This window comes from Balaenoptera acutorostrata, chromosome 1 (genome assembly GCF_949987535.1).
Source record: "Balaenoptera acutorostrata chromosome 1, mBalAcu1.1, whole genome shotgun sequence".
NCBI lineage: Eukaryota > Metazoa > Chordata > Mammalia > Artiodactyla > Balaenopteridae > Balaenoptera > Balaenoptera acutorostrata.
In genome coordinates, this window is record NC_080064.1 from 180,219,764 (window position 1) to 180,237,563 (window position 17,800).

Below are 17,800 nucleotides of genomic sequence, written 5' to 3' on the forward strand. Positions count from 1 at the left end.
TTCTCGTCCATTTTCTACATTTTCAGTCATGTTTTAAATCATTCTTTCAACGTCATTTTTACTTCCTCAAATTCCCATCTTAAACCTTTACTGAAGTCTTTTTGTAGGCTGTTCCCATTCTCATTCATCCGCATCAACAATTATTTATTGAAAACTTTTTTCTTGTCTGTGTTGGCACATGTTAGGTAAGTTTAAAACAGTCTTTGTCCGTTAAAGACTTAAGATCTATTGACAAGTGCTTTTTAACATTCTGCTGTTGTGTAATCTTGTACTACTGAGTAGTACTATCCAATTTCTCTTTGTAAATGTCTTTTAATCCAGAAAACTAGAATATTAAAAGAAATTTTTTTCTCATTCTATGAGACGTATTCAAGTAAGAATCAAAGACCTCTTTTGAAAAAGCAGTCTTCATGGCATGTTAGTTAGTAGGATTAAAATGAACGTTGAAATTTAGATCATTGTCTCATACCTTCTGTAATGTGATGCATACTATTGTGTTCAAGATGAAAGACTCTAGAATAAACTGTAGATTAAAATTCTCGCTCTACCACTTACTGTATAACTTTGGGTAAGGTACTTAATCTTTCTAAGCTTTTCTGCTTTCTTCTCTAAAATGGATAAGGGTTGTTTTGAGAATTAAATAAGATGGTCCATGTAAAGCACTTAGCATAGTATCTGGCACAGAGTAAATAGGCCATAAAATGATAGTAATTATGTTTTATATTGATAATTCTAATTCTTTCAAAAATCTTTAGGTACCTTCTAAATCATCAGATAAGACTGCATAGCAAGTAGTATGATTTCACTGTATCGAAAAATAACCTGAATAGTTTAGTTAACTAATAATAATTTAGTTGGAGAGGATATAGACATACATAATTTTACTCCACTTTTAGTGTATTTCATTCAGTAATCAAGTGGTTTGTCCGTATTAATTTTCTCCTTTATAATATTTCAAATTGTAATCTTGCCACACAAGGGTTTTTCCTTTGTGAAATGTGTGCTATCTGACTTCAAACTCTAGTCAATACCTGCGTATAGTATAAAATGGAACTTCTTTCGAATAGGCCTCTTTTTATAGAAATGGTTACAGGAAAGTCCCTTAACTATTTTATGCCATTTTCTTTCTTTTAGCTGATGGAACTTTCTTGATTCTTATGTGTCTGATTAACTGTGTTCTTTTTCTTAGGATTTTGTTGTGGAAGCATTCAGTTCTAAAGACAGAATATAAACAAGAGACAGGTCAGGAGTACAAATCAGACAACCTACTCATTTCTCTTTGCAATTTCTCCTCTTACCTTTACTTCCTCTGTGATGTCTAGTGTGGCAGACTCTAACAGGCAGCAAAACTGTATCATAAAGTATCGGACAAGGAAATGTCAGTTGCTATTTTGTACATGCAAATTCTTTGAAGGTATACCGGTTCTTCCTGTGTTCCTTTGACCCCCATTTTAGTATTCTTCCTGCTTGTGTTGGGTTCCTCTTAGCTATTTGGAGCACTGTTAGAACATAGCCATAAAACTTGGATAAGGTAATTGGGAGGCACTTTTTCTCTGTTTTGATTGATGCCTTGACTTTCCAGTGGTATAGTATATAGTATATAGTGTAGTTTGTGGTTAGATGGTATCACCATTCAGGTAAGGTGTCCAGCGTGGGCCCTTTGCCTGTCCTTCTCTGCTGAAGTCACAAGTGTCTCAGTTGGGCTGTTTCATTCTTTTTCATCATAATTCTGTTGAAGTATCAGAGGCTGATATATATAGGTGAATGTCTAATTAAAACCTCAACATACCTTCTCATTTCACTGTAAATTTTTAAGAGTGATGTAGCTATTCTTTAGTTGAGTCCATACTGTGGGGGTTTTATCCAGTGCTGTATTTAGTGTCTTTTTAATAAGCTGAAGAAAATAAGGATTCAAACAGGCGAATTCTGATTTTGTAAATTCTGGCTCCACTGTTTACAGTCCCAGGGCTTGGAAACTGACAGTTTGCTGGGATGTTCTATAATTTGTCTGTTTACATATGTAAAGTGTAAAGTCACAGTATTATATGTGTATGTGCATTTGTGTTTACTTTTATGATTTGTATATAGATTTATGATATTTATAGTTTGAACTTTTCTTTAGCTTTCATCTGCTATTTTAGGCTGATGATTTAGCTCTTTTGTGCTTGGGTTTCTCCATGATGATTATTTACAGGGATATTTTGGTGGTAGTTAATGATTTTTAATAATGATTGAAATTTTCAGAAATTTCAGAAAGCGTTAAATACTTATCTTTTTTTCCTCTTTTATCTCAGGCTAAAGTAAATGAAGCTGTAGAATGCTTACTGTCCCTGAAAGCTCAGTATAAAGAAAAAACTGGGAACGAGTACATTCCTGGTCAGCCCACATCATCACAAAGTTCAGATTCAAGTCCATCCAGAAGCTCTGAGCCTTGTGGTCCAGAAACACCAGAAGCCAAATCACTTTTTGACAAAGTAGCTACTCAAGGAGAAGTAGTTCGAAAACTTAAAGCTGAAAAAGCTTCTAAGGTTAGTGTGGTGTTATGTTTGTGTGTTTTTGTTTCTTACACTACAGGCCGTTTTCTTTGGCTGGAACCCTTTGTGTCCCATCAGATCTGGCTAACTTCTACTCATGATGTCGGTTCTCAACTCTTTCATCTTGCCTTTTAGAGAAGCGTTCGTATGACACTGCCTTTCTCTGACGTAACACTTAAATCGTTTAGCAGCTAGTTTAATTGTTAAGTTGTCTTTTTCTCTCTTGTCTGTAAGATCCTTGAGAATAGGGACCTAGACCATATCAGTGCCTGGCATACTGTAGGCCCTCGATGCGTACTCTTTGTTTGACTCATTCTCCTAAAGCTCTGTCAATCTCAAACGGCAAGTTTTATCTTGAGCTCTAGTATAGTGTGCGCTAGTTGTATTATCTTTATAGGAGGAGGATTTGTTGGTACCGATTCAGATGAGTGAAAAACAATAAGTCGTTATAGGTTTTGAAGTTTAACCAGTAATATAGAAACTTGATTACTGTCATTTTTTATAACTGTGAAATGTTCAACTTACGTAATTTAATGACTCAACTTAAATTACCGTAGAATACATATTATGTCCTAGTGCTTTCTAATAGAACTTTCTGAGATGATGGAAATGTTATCTAACAGTTCTGTCCAGTACAGTAGTTACTAGCCGCAAGGGCTGTTGAGCCCTTGAAATGTGACTGAGGAACTGAATTTTAAGTTTTATTTACTTTAATTTAAATTTAATCGGCCACATGTGGCCAGTGGCTATTCTTTGAACAGTGCAGTTATAGTACAGTTTTTTAGTCAGTATTTTCCAGTTCTGTTTCTGTTTCTCATGCTCTTTCATTCATTTTCAGTAGTGTGTATTTGACATTCTCCACCCCGTACCCCATACCCTCTGCCTTTGTGTTTTCAAATCTGCTTATAAAGCGTTGGACATTGGTGCTGAGACAGTGATTTGGATTAAATGCCCTCTTCTCTTTTTCCTCTTTTATTAAAGGATCAAGTAGATACAGCTGTACACGAACTCCTTCAGCTGAAGGCACAGTACAAGTCTCTGACGGGAGTAGATTATAAGCCTGTCTCTGCCAATGGGGCTGAGGAAAAAGATAAGAAAAAGAAAGAAAAAGAAAATAAATCTGAAAAGCAGAATAAAACTCAGAAACAAAACGATGGCCAAAAGAAAGACTCTTCTAAAAACCAAGGAAGTGGGCTGTCATCAGGTGGACCAGGGGAAGGACAAGGGCCTAAGAAGCAGACCAGGTAATAAAACGTGGAAACTTCATTTGAAGTGAAGCAAAGTTTTGGATGAAGTCAACTTTTAATTATTTTTTTAAAAAAACAAATTTTGGTTAGTTTGACTATCACATTAAATTGGAGAATGCTAAAGGTATAATGTCAGCAGATAGCTTTTGTTCATTTTCTGTTTATTTATTTAAATAGGTAACACATTCGTTTGCTTGGTTCAAGAATCTTAGAATATAAAAAGTTCAGTGCAGTCTCACTCCTATGCTTCTTTCCCATCTTCCCAGTTCCTCCTACCACCATAATGAATTGGTAACCACTGTTACTAGTTTCTTCCGTATCCACTGAGAGATTTTCATTTGCTTACACAAGTAAAAACAAATATATATGTGTGTATATATATATATTTTTTTTTTCCCCCTTTTCTTCCTCCCTTGTAACACAATTGTTAGCCTAACTGTACACATTGTTTTGCACTTCAGCAGATTTTTCAAATGAAAATCTTCTGTGGGGACTAAACGAGAACTTTGTTCTCAATAGGTTTTTAAATTGGTTAAATATAAAACAAAGCTGGTTTAAAGACAGCACTGTGGAACAGATGGTGTTTCACTATCTTCTAATCCATATGAACAATATGATTCCCCCATTATCCACATCCCAAAATTAGAGTGAACTTTATGCGAGGTTCACTCTAAGCTGAACCTAAGTTAGGCTGTTGTTAGCAACTACTGTTTAGAGGTACTTTGGTGTTAGATTTGTTTAGCTGAATTTCAAATTCTGCCTCTCATCACTCACAGTATACACACAGTGTCTCCTCAAACAAGAGAATACAGCAGTTATTTTCTTGCCCATTGACTGGGTGATCAGCATTATAGAATAGTAGAAGTGAGAATAGAACTTCTCATTTTTTACCTTCTGACTGCTTGTGAAAGGGCCAGATTTCATGTAGGCATTTTGTTGAGATGTATCAAAGTGAAACAACGGAGAATTCAAACATAAATACATTAAGATTTTAAGCCAATAAAGCCTTGTTTGTAAACTCTAAAAAGATGTACCTTTTATAAAACATAACTAATGGGTAGATTTTTCTATGTGGATCATAAGACCACAATTTCCTGAATAATGGTTGGTGTTTCAATAAAAAGATTATTGTCTAGAATAGTTTTCTTTGATTTCTTAGAGTTTATTGCACAATCACCATCATTAATGACTTCAAACATTTTTTTTAACATCTTTATTGGAGTATAATTGCTTTACAATGATGTGTTAGTTTCTGCTTTATAACAAAGTGAATCAGTTATACATATACATGTGTTCCCATATCTCTAGAATAGTTTTTTATTGCAGATCTAATTTATTTTGGAAGCATCTGTCTCTGCAACTTGTATTTACTGTGGTTAAAGGAAAAACTTATAGAAAAAAAACTTACATGTAAGGAGATATATATATATATATATATATATATATATATACACACACACACTTATATATTGACACATGTATACATATAGCCATTGTCTTTACTACTTTTTACATATTACTTTCAATGAGACACTGATCTTACTAACTATATTTTTATCTGGATTGAAACTGGCAAAAGATTCTTTTTATTTTTTAGTGAGAACACTATGTGAATAGGCTCTGTCTTTGCTACAAATACATTTCCTTATAAAGAACTTTGTAAAAGGAATGTCTGCATTAAAATCATAGCTTTTGTTACGCTTATTAGCTTTCCTAGGTTTTGGTGGATAGCATCACACGATCTTTTAAGAGATGATTGAACTGTTTTCTAGGTTAAGAACATCATGGGAATGAATATAGAAGAGATATAAATATAGAAATAACTCAGACTGAAGAAAAACCAAGCTATTTTGAGGTTTAGAGGTTTATTTCCATTCAACCACAAAGCAATTGCTGGATGAAGAGATTTGTATTTTATTTTTTATATCTGCAGGTTGGGTCTTGAGGCAAAAAAAGAAGAAAATCTTGCAGATTGGTATTCTCAGGTGAGTATGGGTTCAGTTGATTTTTACGTTTTAAATTTCTCAAAGACTACTTTATATTTAGATTCTAAATCCAGACACAAAGTAATAATGCATAATGCCTTTAATAATATATAGCATAGTCATGTAACATGTCAGATTTCAAAGCAATGTCACAGAAAGTATTGAATTGAGAAGTAGCCCTATGAGATAGTCATTATTTGATTTTTTTGTTTTGTTTTGTTTTTTTGGTGAGGTAAAGGGATTAGTCCTAAGTCACAAAATAGTAAAACAGCAGAAGCAAGGTTAGAATTCAAGTCATCTTAAGAATTTAGAGCCCTGGGGCTTCCCTGGTGGCGCAGTGGTTGAGAATCTGCCTGCTAGTGCAGGGGACACGGGTTCGAGCCCTGGTCTGGGGGGATCCCACATGCCACGGAGCAGCTGGGCCCGTGGGCCACAGTTGCTGAGCCTGCGCGTCTGGAGCCTGTGCCCCGCGACGGGAGGGGCCGCGATAGAGAAAGGCCCGCGCACCGCGATGAAGAGCGGTCCCCGCACCGCGATGAAGAGTGGCCCCCGCTTGCCGCAACTGGAGAAAGCCCTCGCACGAACCGAAGACCCAACACAGCCAAAAATAAAATAAAATAAATAAATAAATAAATAAATAAGAAAATCCTTTAAAAAAAAAAAAAAAAAAAAAAGAATTTAGAGCCCTGGTGTTTCTCAGTCTAGAATGATCCATTTTACACGCCCATTAAGAGGATACACCAACAGAGGAAGCCTCCAGACTTGAAGCTTGGCTGTCATACTCTTGGCACTTATACTATAATTTTGGTTCAATTTAGGCTTCATAGACTGTATTTTTCTTTTAAAAAGGTCATCACAAAGTCAGAAATGATTGAATACTATGATATAAGTGGCTGCTATATCCTTCGTCCCTGGGCATATTCCATTTGGGAATCCATCAAGGACTTTTTTGATGCTGAGATCAAGAAACTTGGTGTTGGAAACTGCTATTTCCCCATGTTTGTGTCTCAAGGTGCATTAGAGAAAGAGAAAACTCATATTGCTGACTTTGCCCCTGAGGTAAGTTAGCCTGCTTTATTTATTTTTGCAGTTTTCTGTCATGAACTCAGAAGTATATTTTCAGTTCATACTTGAATAGTAATTTAAAAGGCAAGTTACTGCAGCCAACTTAGAGAAATGTAAAGCCATTTAAAAAAAAATTAGATTTCTTTCATCAGGGCAAGTCATGATTCTTTTTGTTACATTCACTAATTAACTGGCTTTTACTTTTCAGTAAACATTATAAAGACAGTAAGTATCTACCTTTTCTCACAGTGAACAGAAGCAGTTATTTTAACTTGCCTTAATTGATATAGCAAAACTTCAAATAGAGATTTGACTGTATCTTTGCTCTTCCTCTGAAGTGCTGTTTAAAAAATGTATGAAAAATGATTTCATCTTACTAGGTTGCTTGGGTGACAAGATCTGGCAAAACAGAGTTGGCAGAACCAATTGCTGTTCGTCCTACCAGTGAAACAGGTGAGGATGGGCCTTGGAACACAGGAGAAAAGCTCATTGAACATTAGAGACAGCTTCTAGAGTTGAGTCTCACCTTTTATTTTGTGATATTTATAATCCTTACTGATGATACCAAGTTTAGTGAATGTTGATGAAGATGAATGCAGACTTAAGTGGCGTAGAATTTTATTCTCTGTACAGTATTCATTGTGGAGCTGTTTATCATTAGGATAAAGATTTTTTTAAAGCACTTTTAAATCATTTTTGATTTCATGCTCTAATTTTTCAGAGCTTTCCAAGAAGTTTTATTCTTGGAATAGTTTTTATTCTTGGAATTGATGATAAAATTGCAAACACTAATGTTTAATGCCTTATTTTCTTCAAATTAGTCATTTTAATATTACATTTACATTTATATAGGGTTTTTATAGGTTACTAAGTGATTTCATTTACACCTTGTATTACATTTACACCTTGTATTATTCTAACAGTAGTGTAGTTAGGAAGGTAGGGACAGCTATTGTTATTTCCATTTTGCAGGTTAAAAAAAAGATCTCTGAAGGGTTAAATGATTTTCCTAAAATTGCACATAATAAATGGGAGTACCTCTTGGAAATTTTGAGTCTTAGGGCTTGTCACTGTCTCCAAAGGGATTATCTGTCTTTAGAGTTAAGGATTGTTTGCTTTTTATTTGATACTTTTAGCGATACTCTTGTATAATAGTATAATGATGTGTTATTAAAATTATGACACCAGCTTTTTTTCACATACCAGATGGGCAAAGTTATATTTTGTTTTACTAATTATAGATAATCCTGAATAGGCTATGATAAGAAAGGCACCTTCACTTAAATTAGCAGTTCATGGCAAGAGGTTTCAGACCCTGGGTAGATGCATCAGATGGATTTAACCTAAATTCTGCTTCTAATTCTGGATTCAGCAAGTGGTTTAACTTCTCTAAGCTCAGCTTCCACGTTGTCAATATTGAGATTATGATATCTATTTCATGGGTTGAATGTGAGGATTGAACAGGATAATGAAAGGAAATAACTTAACATAGAACACAGTATATACTATAAGATCTTCACTTAGTGTTTTTAGAAGTAAAACAGCCGAAAAGCTATCAAATTAAATGTAAATCTCATTGTGAAGAAAATAAAATACGGTCAGTTATAGGCGGACTTATTCCCTTGACTAATTCGTTTGATGAAATACAATACCGTTCACTTACCTGCACAAGCACAGCATTTTATTTCCTATTAATTATGTTTCCTGTTTAACGCTAACCAGCCTTCAAAGGGGAATAAAACCTTTAGTGACTAACTCTGCCTGTATTTTCCCGTGTCTTTTCAGTAATGTATCCTGCATACGCGAAATGGGTGCAGTCCCACAGAGACCTGCCCATCAGGCTCAATCAGTGGTGCAATGTGGTGGTAGGTGCACACCCCTTCTTACATTCTTTCATTATTCTTCTTATTCATTTAAAAACACACACACACATTTTTTTTTTCTTGTTTTTATATTCAAAGGATTGGGAGTATGGAAGCATTTTTGAAGTATTTTGGATTACAATTATGATTTCTTATTACTTACCATATAAAGTTGTTAACCAAAAATTGAAAAGCTCTCTCTAAAGATTAAATTGTGTTCTTGCCTCTTCCAGCGTTGGGAGTTCAAGCATCCTCAGCCTTTCCTACGTACTCGTGAATTCCTTTGGCAGGAAGGGCACAGTGCATTTGCTACATTTGAAGAGGCAGCAGAAGAGGTATAACAGTTGTCTTCCATATTAATTATGTTCTAATTCTTTGTCCAGGCTGTGCTTCCCCCCCCCACCCCAGCTGTAAGTAAGGCAGTGCTATCTATTTACATAGTAATCATTCAGTAAATAACTAAGTTGAAATTTTGTCTGATCTCAAAATGACATTAAAAGATAATTTCCTGGTATAAATTATTTTGTTCCTTAAAATTTATGTATCTATTAAAAGAAAAAGCAAGTTAATTCAAATGTACGTGGACTTAAGAAACTGCTTACTGAAATTTTATTAGAAAATGTGCCATTTTAAATTTTCAGATGAAAATAGTTTTGGACTTCAACGTATAGAAGAAATTATAATCCCATGGGTGAAATTAATTATTCTTCAGGAGATTTTTTCCCTGGTTACTGTGTATCTTTCATAAGCATTTATTTTCTCTTATATTCTAAAGTTATTTATATTTTAAAAAATTATTCCACTTATTTGCATACTGCTTTGTTCAATGTTTTAATAAATTCACACTGGCTGCTTTGACCTTTCCATAAAAAAAGATTTTTATTGTTTGAAGTGCTTTTCCCACCACAATTAGTTTTTTTTTCTTTTCTTTTTAATACATTTATTTATTTTATTTATTTTATTTTTGGCTGCTTTGGGTCTTTGTTGTTGCTGCGCGGGCTTTCCCTAGTTGCGGCGAGCGGGGGCTACTCTTCATTGCAGTGCGCAGGCTTCTCATTGCAGTGGCTTCTCTTGTTGCAGAGCACGGACTCTAGGCGTGTGGGCTTCAGTAGTTGCGACATGCGGCCTCAGTAGTTGTGGCTCACGGGCTCAGTAGTTGTGGCTTGCAGGCTCAGACGCGCAGGCTCAGTAGTTGTGGCTCACGGGCTTAGTTGCTCCGTGGCATGTGGGATCTTCCCGGACCAGGGCTCGAACCCGTGTCCCCTGCACTGGCAGGCGGATTCTCAACCACTGCGCCACCAGGGAAGCCCCACAATTAGTTTTAAACAGTACAGTTTTTATAGATCTATCATCAATAAATATACCATAAATTTGAACACTTTTCATTTAAAACGTTGTTACAGGTTTTGCAGATACTTGACTTATATGCTCAGGTATATGAAGAACTCCTGGCAATTCCTGTTGTAAAGGGAAGAAAGACTGAAAAGGAGAAATTTGCGGGAGGAGACTACACAACTACAGTAGAAGCATTTATATCTGCCAGTGGAAGAGCTATCCAGGTATCAAACTGCTGCATAGGATTCCTAGGTGTCTGTAAGCATAGCCTGTGGGCAGATCTGACAAGTTTCTTCTGTCATCAGAGAAGTAGACTCTTAAAAATCAGTATATCACATGCTTTCTAAGGCCGTATTATAATTTCAGGCTAATCTGTCCCATTCCCTGTAAATCTCCAAGGTCAGTTAAATCAAGGCTTATATCCTGAATTACCAAAGCATGGATCTTTTAAAAACCTTTGTAATTAAAGTAACTCTTATAAGAGGGGCTGCTCATAGCTGTATGCTACTATATATTTTTTGGCTAATCTTCTTCTCTTTGTTGTATCAGTTATGCTTTAAAAACTTATTTAATATAAAAAATCAGGGAAGATAAAGCAGGTCTAGCGCCATTTTAAGGCGTGTGATCTTACAGTAATTATTTTCAAAGGCATTAATAAGTTATTCAAATTAAAAGATGTGTTTCTCTATTTTAGGGAGCAACATCACATCATTTAGGGCAGAACTTTTCTAAAATGTTTGAAATCATTTTTGAAGATCCAAAGACACCAGGAGAGAAGCAGTTTGCCTATCAAAACTCCTGGGGCCTGACAACTCGAACTATTGGTGTTATGACCATGGTTCATGGGGACAACATGGGCTTAGTATTACCACCCCGTGTAGCCTGTGTTCAGGTAAGGAAAATATTTCTGTTTATCATTTCTTTTATAAAATACAAGCCATACTTAGCGAAGAAAATTTTAAAGTGTGATTTTTTTTTCTGAGTGTCATTCAGGTAGATTTCGCTGATACAGAAACAAGGTAGAATACAGTCTAGACCTTGCTATTGTGTAACTATGTATATTATTTGTGTTACTATTTTACTCTTAATTTTTTTACCTACTTTATAAAAGTTTTAGAAATTATTTTTTGAATAATGATTTATAATAGGTTAAATGAAAAACAAATGTATTTAGCATGGACAAACAATATGCAGCTATTAAATAGTTGCTAGATATTCTGCGTAGATTAGAAACCATACAAGTTGATTTGTGTGAAGGTTTATAGTCACTAGGCGGTTTTGACTCCTGGATACTAGGTGGTGATGTGACTTCATTACTTCCATATACTGCTCCTTTGTATAAATTTGTGATACTGTGCTGGATTCTAGGTGGTGGTTATTCCTTGTGGCATTACAAATGCACTTTCTGAAGAAGACAGAGATGCTCTGATTGCAAAATGCAATGATTATCGAAGGCGGTTACTCAGTGTTAATATTCGAGTTAGAGCTGATTTGCGAGATAACTATTCACCAGGTTGGAAGTTCAATCACTGGGAGCTCAAGGTAAATTCTTCAGTTGCATATTTTACTCCCGTGCTCCCAATTTGGATTTTTGTTATGTTAGAATTAAAGTGATCATGAAGACCTTGTTTATGGTTAATAAACCTCATATGGTTGTTACTAAAATGTTTATATCAAGAATTCATAAAATAAATACGTTATTTAAATAGACTGTCAGAATAGTGGTGCATGGGCATCAACTAGCTGTCACTGTTACAGCTAATCAGAGATTAATTTCATACTTGGTTTTTCACACCACATTGTTTCACAGCAGTTTGTTGATATTTATTTTCTATATTCAAGGCTAGTCTAAATTCTGGTTTAATGTTTTTGATACAACTTTTATTTGTTGCACATTGTTATTAATAGATGATCTGTATTCTTTATTCCATTTTTCAAACTTCTGGGATTTAACTTTTTTCTTACGATGAAACGGGATCTTGTTAGAAGTAGCAATTAGGAGTCAAGAATTTATAAACTCATATTACAGGCAGTGGATGAGAAGGTGTAGTGACATTGCAGCTTCAGTCTTTCAAATATGGAAGCTCAGTAATACTGGGATTATTCAGTGTACATGTCGGGTTCCCAAAGTTGCTAATCTTTATCCCTTTATTTGTTTTAAATGGCCCCTAAGATAAATCTCTGTGCTGAAGAATAGTAGTTATATTGATACTGCTTTCCTTTTTGTAATATATCTTTTCCTTTAACGAAGGAAAAAATTTTATTACTCTCTTACCTTTAATGAAGACTTTAAAGGTGAATATTTTCTCTGTAATTTCCCTTTAATTGCAGTCTTTTTTACTTACTTTGAAATAGTGGTTGTGTGATTGCAGTAATACCTTGCTAAACCCATTTGTACTTGCCTGAGGTACCAAAAAGAAACCTGTTCCTTGCTACTAGCTGGATTGAAAGGGAAGAACAAAAGTCATCCACACTTACTTCTGTGTCTCTCCTCTTTCCCTTTCTCTTTCATCTCACTCCTCCTCCTCGGACTGACTTGACTTTGTCTCTGTCCCTCTTCTTTGCTGTACCCTGGTGAACCTGTACTATGTGGGGGAGGCATCTTAGTATGGCTTGGCTCTGCTGCAGCGTCCTTGTCTACAGTAGTTAGGAAAGAAAACAAAGTTCCGAAGTTCTAAACTTGGGGCCGAAAATTAAAGAACAATGAGAAAGAGAGTTCGTTAGCTAGTGAAAAGTACTGCTAGTGCATTTAAGGCCAGGAATTTCTGAGGAAAGAAAACAGTTTGGGAGATCTAGATTCATATTTATTCGATAGTGATTCACGTTGTAAAGTGTGTGCACGTGTGTGTGTGTGTGTGTGTGTGTGTGTGTGTGTGTGTGTGTGTGTGATGTATGTATTGTGAGGCTCACCCAGATTAATAAATGAGGTGTATGGTTTGGTTGCCAGACTAGGACCCAGCGACTGACTCCCATAACTCTTCTTTAGAAAATAGGGGAAAATAATATGAGTGAATTAACTACTTTTTTTTTTTACTGTATTGGATGATTAAGATAATTTTGTGTTGCTGTTGAAAACCAAACAAAAAACAGGAGTCCCTTATAAGTCAATTCATAACTAGTTACTTAGAAAAACTACCAACAAAATACATGCCTCTTGTATGACTTGGCCTCAGATGATCTTTCCACTTTTGTTTTCCGTTATCCCCTTTCATAGATCTTTTCTCTCTTCTCAGTCTATTTTTCCACCTCTGTGTCTTTGCTTGTGCTGTTTCTTCCACTTGGGTTATAAAATTTTTTATCATAAAACAAACACAAATTTACAATGAAGGAAGTACAGTACAAAAATTTTTTTCCCTGCCTGAACCATTTGAAAACAAGATGCTACCTTGATGCCCCATCACTCTACAAACATGTTCTCCTGTATAATCACAATAAAGCCTATAAAATTAGGATGTTAACATTGAGACTTATTGCCATCTAATTCTAAGACCCGTTCAGGTTTTGTGAGTTGTCCAACTAGTGTCCTTCACAGCAGAAGGATCTAGTTCAGAATTACGTGTTGCATATAGTTCTCATGCCCCTTTAGTCTCTTTTAGTCTGGAATAGTTCCTCAGTTTTTCTTTAGTTATCATGGTCTTGACATTCCTCACTAGCTTTTTACTTAATTAAAATTTTTTATGGACCCATGGTTTCTGAGATTATTCAGTGGGTTAAATCTGTTACTATTATTTATTTTGATGCTCAAATTTGTCTTCGATGGGACCAGTAGGATCCCTTAAAGCTAACTTTTGTGTTCTTTAGCACGTCCTTGCTTTTTGGCAGATCTTGTAGGGTTTATCTTGTTCTCTCTCTCTGTCCCTCAACTCTGCAATTAGCCATATCTCTAAGAAGCCCTGGTTCTTTTTAGGAAAGAACGGTATTTAGTGTGGGTGTGCCCATCACTTTTGAGCTCTCACTGCTTCCAAGCCTTCTCAGTAGATGGGGCTATGGAATGCGTGTGCGTGTGTACATACACACACGTACACACGTACGTACATACTCACATGTATTTACATCTATTCTTCTGTATCCATCTATGTTATTTGATAACCGTGAGTTCACACTGATACCTTCAATTCCAGTCAAAACCCACGTGACCCCATCTAGTTTTCTCCCATTCCATATTTTAACTCTCTTCTCTGACAGTGAAAAACCTAGCTCCAGTTGTCCTTAGTATGTTTATTTGATCGGTCCCCCTGTGTTCATCCACTCTCTCATTGCTGTTGCCACCCACTCGCCTGCATGAGTGCCCTCCTCATCCCTCATGGGCTCTGACACCCCGTGCCAGGCTCTTCTCCTGTGAAGATGCCTTTTCACCCAGCTGCAGCTTCAAAACCTTGCTCTGAGCTGTCCCAGCCCTCCCCTTTTCCAGTACAGCATGTAGTTCTATTGCATTTTATTGTCATGTCTTTTTAGTTTCCTTTAATCAGAAGTAGTTCCTCAGCCTTTCTTTGTCATTCATGGCATTGACATTTTTGTAAATATAGGTCAGTTATTTTATAGTATGTTCGTCAAGTCTGATGAATTTACTCATTAATTTTTGCCTTTTTCAGTAACTTTTCTTCTCTCTTCCAACTGAGGATAGTTTCTCACTTTCGATTTTCTGTACTGATTTTTATTATTTGTATGCATGCCTTATTTACCCTGCAAAACATGAAGCTTCTTGAGGACAGGCTCTCTTTCTTATTCATCTTTTAAATCTCGTTGCACTCAGCACTGCTTCTTACACATGCATGCATTGCATGAATAAAGAAAACAATAAAATAATGTAATAGTGTACGATCAGAACCTCGGGCGGTGGAGCCCAGCAGTCTGTGCTTCGACAAGCCCTTCAGTGATTCGGATGCTCAGGGTAGAGCAGCCAGAGCTAGGGCTTCCCAACCAACGCACACCACGTGCCACGAATGAGTCAGGGATGTACCCCGGGGGCTTGGGGTGGCTTCAGCCTCAAGAAGCCTTCTGTATTTACCCCCATGTGCCATACAGTGTAATTTTCTGTGTGTGCTGTTACGGGAGAGGAGTTAGCAACACTGAGCTAGACAACTGTGGCCACCCTCACGTTTCCCCGTTAAACTCTTAGCTCAGAACCACCCGGGCAGTACCGTCTTTCCTTAGGTTTATGCCTTCTCACTGGAAGAGGTTTCTGTAATATCTCAGGAGTATTACCTACTTTTTGAAGTGGTTTGTTTCTGTCTTTGTTTTTTGGATTTTTATGATTTATGGTAGATAAAGCCATGGAATAAGCCTATATATTCAGTTGGAGACATGCATGTATTATGTTTAACTGCCTTTTTCCTAGGGAGTTCCGATTAGACTTGAAGTTGGACCACGTGATATGAAGAGCTGTCAGTTTGTTGCTGTCAGACGAGACACTGGAGAAAAGCTGACAGTTGCTGAAAATGAGGCTGAGACGAAACTTCACGCTATTTTGGAAGACATCCATGTTAACCTCTTTACCCGGTCAGTTCCTTAGAGTTGCTTGTGTCTCTCATCTTCACACTGTGCTCAGCCTTTGAGATATATACCAAGGAATCCTTGATTGCCCCAATGGGAAGTACTCTTTCCCTCTGAACTCTCATGGTTCTTAATTGGCCTTTCTCTTTGTGATTTTTAACTTGTATTATGAATGTTTTGCTGTATGCTTTCTGCTCCCTACTAAGTTTGCAGTGCTGGACTGTCTGCCCCATGGAGTAATTTGGGTTAATTTTAGATCCAGGCTTTCATGGTATATAAAATTTGAGGGACAAAGGCATTGAGTCTCACCTGTTGGATACACATTAGCAGCACCTGGGAATCTTTTCAGAATACTTGTGCCTGGGACTCTCCCCAAGGGATGTTAATTTAATTGGTCTAGAATGGGCCTGGCACCTAGAGTATTAAACACTCCCTAGGTGATTATGATGTATCACCAAGGCTAAGAACCTCCTGATTGGGATTGGGGGTGAAAGGTGAGGGGAGGCCTTGGGGCTGCCCTGACTTCTGGAGAGGGGACTTTCAGAATCACAGATCTCAAGGCAGAGTCACTAGAAGATTGGTGGCATATGTGTGGCACCCTATTTTCTTTCCTACCCACGTGAAGCAGAGAGGAAGGCCCATGGCCACTGGGGATAGAGGCTCAGTTCCTAAGGGAGAGTAGTGCCTGTATCTTACTCGTTTATCTTCTAATACCTTGTGCCTGATTCATATTCATGGTCAATAAATCTTGCATTTAAGGAGTGAACCAGTTTTAACTTTGGCTTTGGTGCTTATTTATGTGATTTTAGGCAAGTGATTTTGCTTCTCTTGGCTTGCTTGCCCTAAAATGCGAATGATAATGTATCTTTTGAAGGGTTACTTCATGGATTTATTTGGCCTACAAATTCATAATTCATGTGAAGTTCATCTGAACGCAGAACAGGCGATACTGTCAGAGGCGAAAGAATAGAAAGCTGCCTGTCCTTGTTGCTACCATTCGAATAGTGCTCTCAGTGCAGAGGTGCTTTTCCAGAGATTCTCCTCAGGATCACCTGGGAGCTTTGGGAACAGAAACTTACCTGAGCCTCGTACCTGGAGATTCTGATTCATTAGTTTTAAGATACCTTCAGGTTGGGCTTCCCTGGTGGCACAGCGGTTAAGAATCCACCTGCCAATGCAGGGGACACGGGTTCGAGCCCTGGTCCGGGAAGATCCCACATGCCGAGGAGCGACTGGGCCCGTGTGCTACAACTACTGAGCCTGCGCTCTAGAGCCCGCGAGCCACACCTACTGAGCTCACGCACCTAGAGCATGTGCTCCGCAACAAGAGAAGCCACTGCAATGAGAAGTCTGCGTACTGGAACGAAGAGTAGCCCCAGCTCGCCGCAACTAGGGAAAGCCCGCGCGCAACAATGAAGACCCAATGCAGCCAAAAATAAATAAATAAATAAATAAATTTATTTTTAAAAAAAGATACCTTCAGGTTATCTGTAATGTTAAAATGCTCTCTCTGTGATACACATGTACACCCTTGGTTGGAAAACCACTGCTTTATGACTAAAAAGCAGGGTTATTTGTTGACATTTTTATTCAGTAAATTTATTAATGTAAGTTGCTTAAAGGTGCATTTTTCTCCCTCCTTAAGGCTTCAGCCTGGGAAGTGGCGAGTTCCTTCCTCTGCATCTCATTGGCTATAACTTAGTCACTTGGGCCCACCTCACTGCAAAAAAGTTAGAAGAAAAGGAAACAGATTTGGTGGATAGCTAGCAGTTGCTTCCAGGGTCCACACAGTCTAGCCCTGAGGTTCAGAAAAGAAAAATATGCCTTCTCTTCCTTGGTCACCACCTCATGTAATGTGTGACTTTGAGTGTGGAAGAGAATATTTATTCCCATTTCTGAAACCTGAGGTTCTTACAAAAGACTTACATAGTATGTGAAAATAGCTCGAATAATGTATATTTATGTGTTTTTCCTTTCTTAAACATTTTCATGCCTTTGTATTTGATTCTAACAATTTGATATGGTAGTTAGATTTGAATATTTTTCCAATTTTGTAGAAGGGAAAACTAAGACCCCAGAGGTTTAAATAATAACCCACTCTTTTAGGTAATAAGTGGTAATGCCAAGAATTAGCATGTTGATCAGTAGAGATTTAATGGCGATTACAGAAGTAATTGTTACCTGTATGTGCTTGGCAAATTCTCCATTCATTTAGTGTTCACGATTATGCAGTGATGAGCTAACTGAGATTTACTGAATGTCACTGCTAGAGACAGAGT

General features: G+C 37.0%; 1 protein-coding gene across 1 annotated transcript in view; it reads left to right on the top strand.

Annotated features, from left to right (window-relative positions):
• The window catches only part of EPRS1 (glutamyl-prolyl-tRNA synthetase 1), a 67,773-nt gene that overhangs the window by 44,831 nt on the left and 5,142 nt on the right, over positions 1-17,800 (top strand). Inside the window, exons 19-29 of the mRNA XM_007172074.3 lie at positions 2,295-2,528; positions 3,516-3,778; positions 5,715-5,766; positions 6,616-6,825; positions 7,212-7,284; positions 8,617-8,696; positions 8,927-9,028; positions 10,097-10,252; positions 10,723-10,920; positions 11,397-11,570; positions 15,367-15,527. Of these exons, the coding sequence (XP_007172136.2) occupies positions 2,295-2,528; positions 3,516-3,778; positions 5,715-5,766; positions 6,616-6,825; positions 7,212-7,284; positions 8,617-8,696; positions 8,927-9,028; positions 10,097-10,252; positions 10,723-10,920; positions 11,397-11,570; positions 15,367-15,527 (1,703 nt within the window). The remainder of the gene's footprint in view (positions 1-2,294; positions 2,529-3,515; positions 3,779-5,714; positions 5,767-6,615; positions 6,826-7,211; positions 7,285-8,616; positions 8,697-8,926; positions 9,029-10,096; positions 10,253-10,722; positions 10,921-11,396; positions 11,571-15,366; positions 15,528-17,800) is intronic.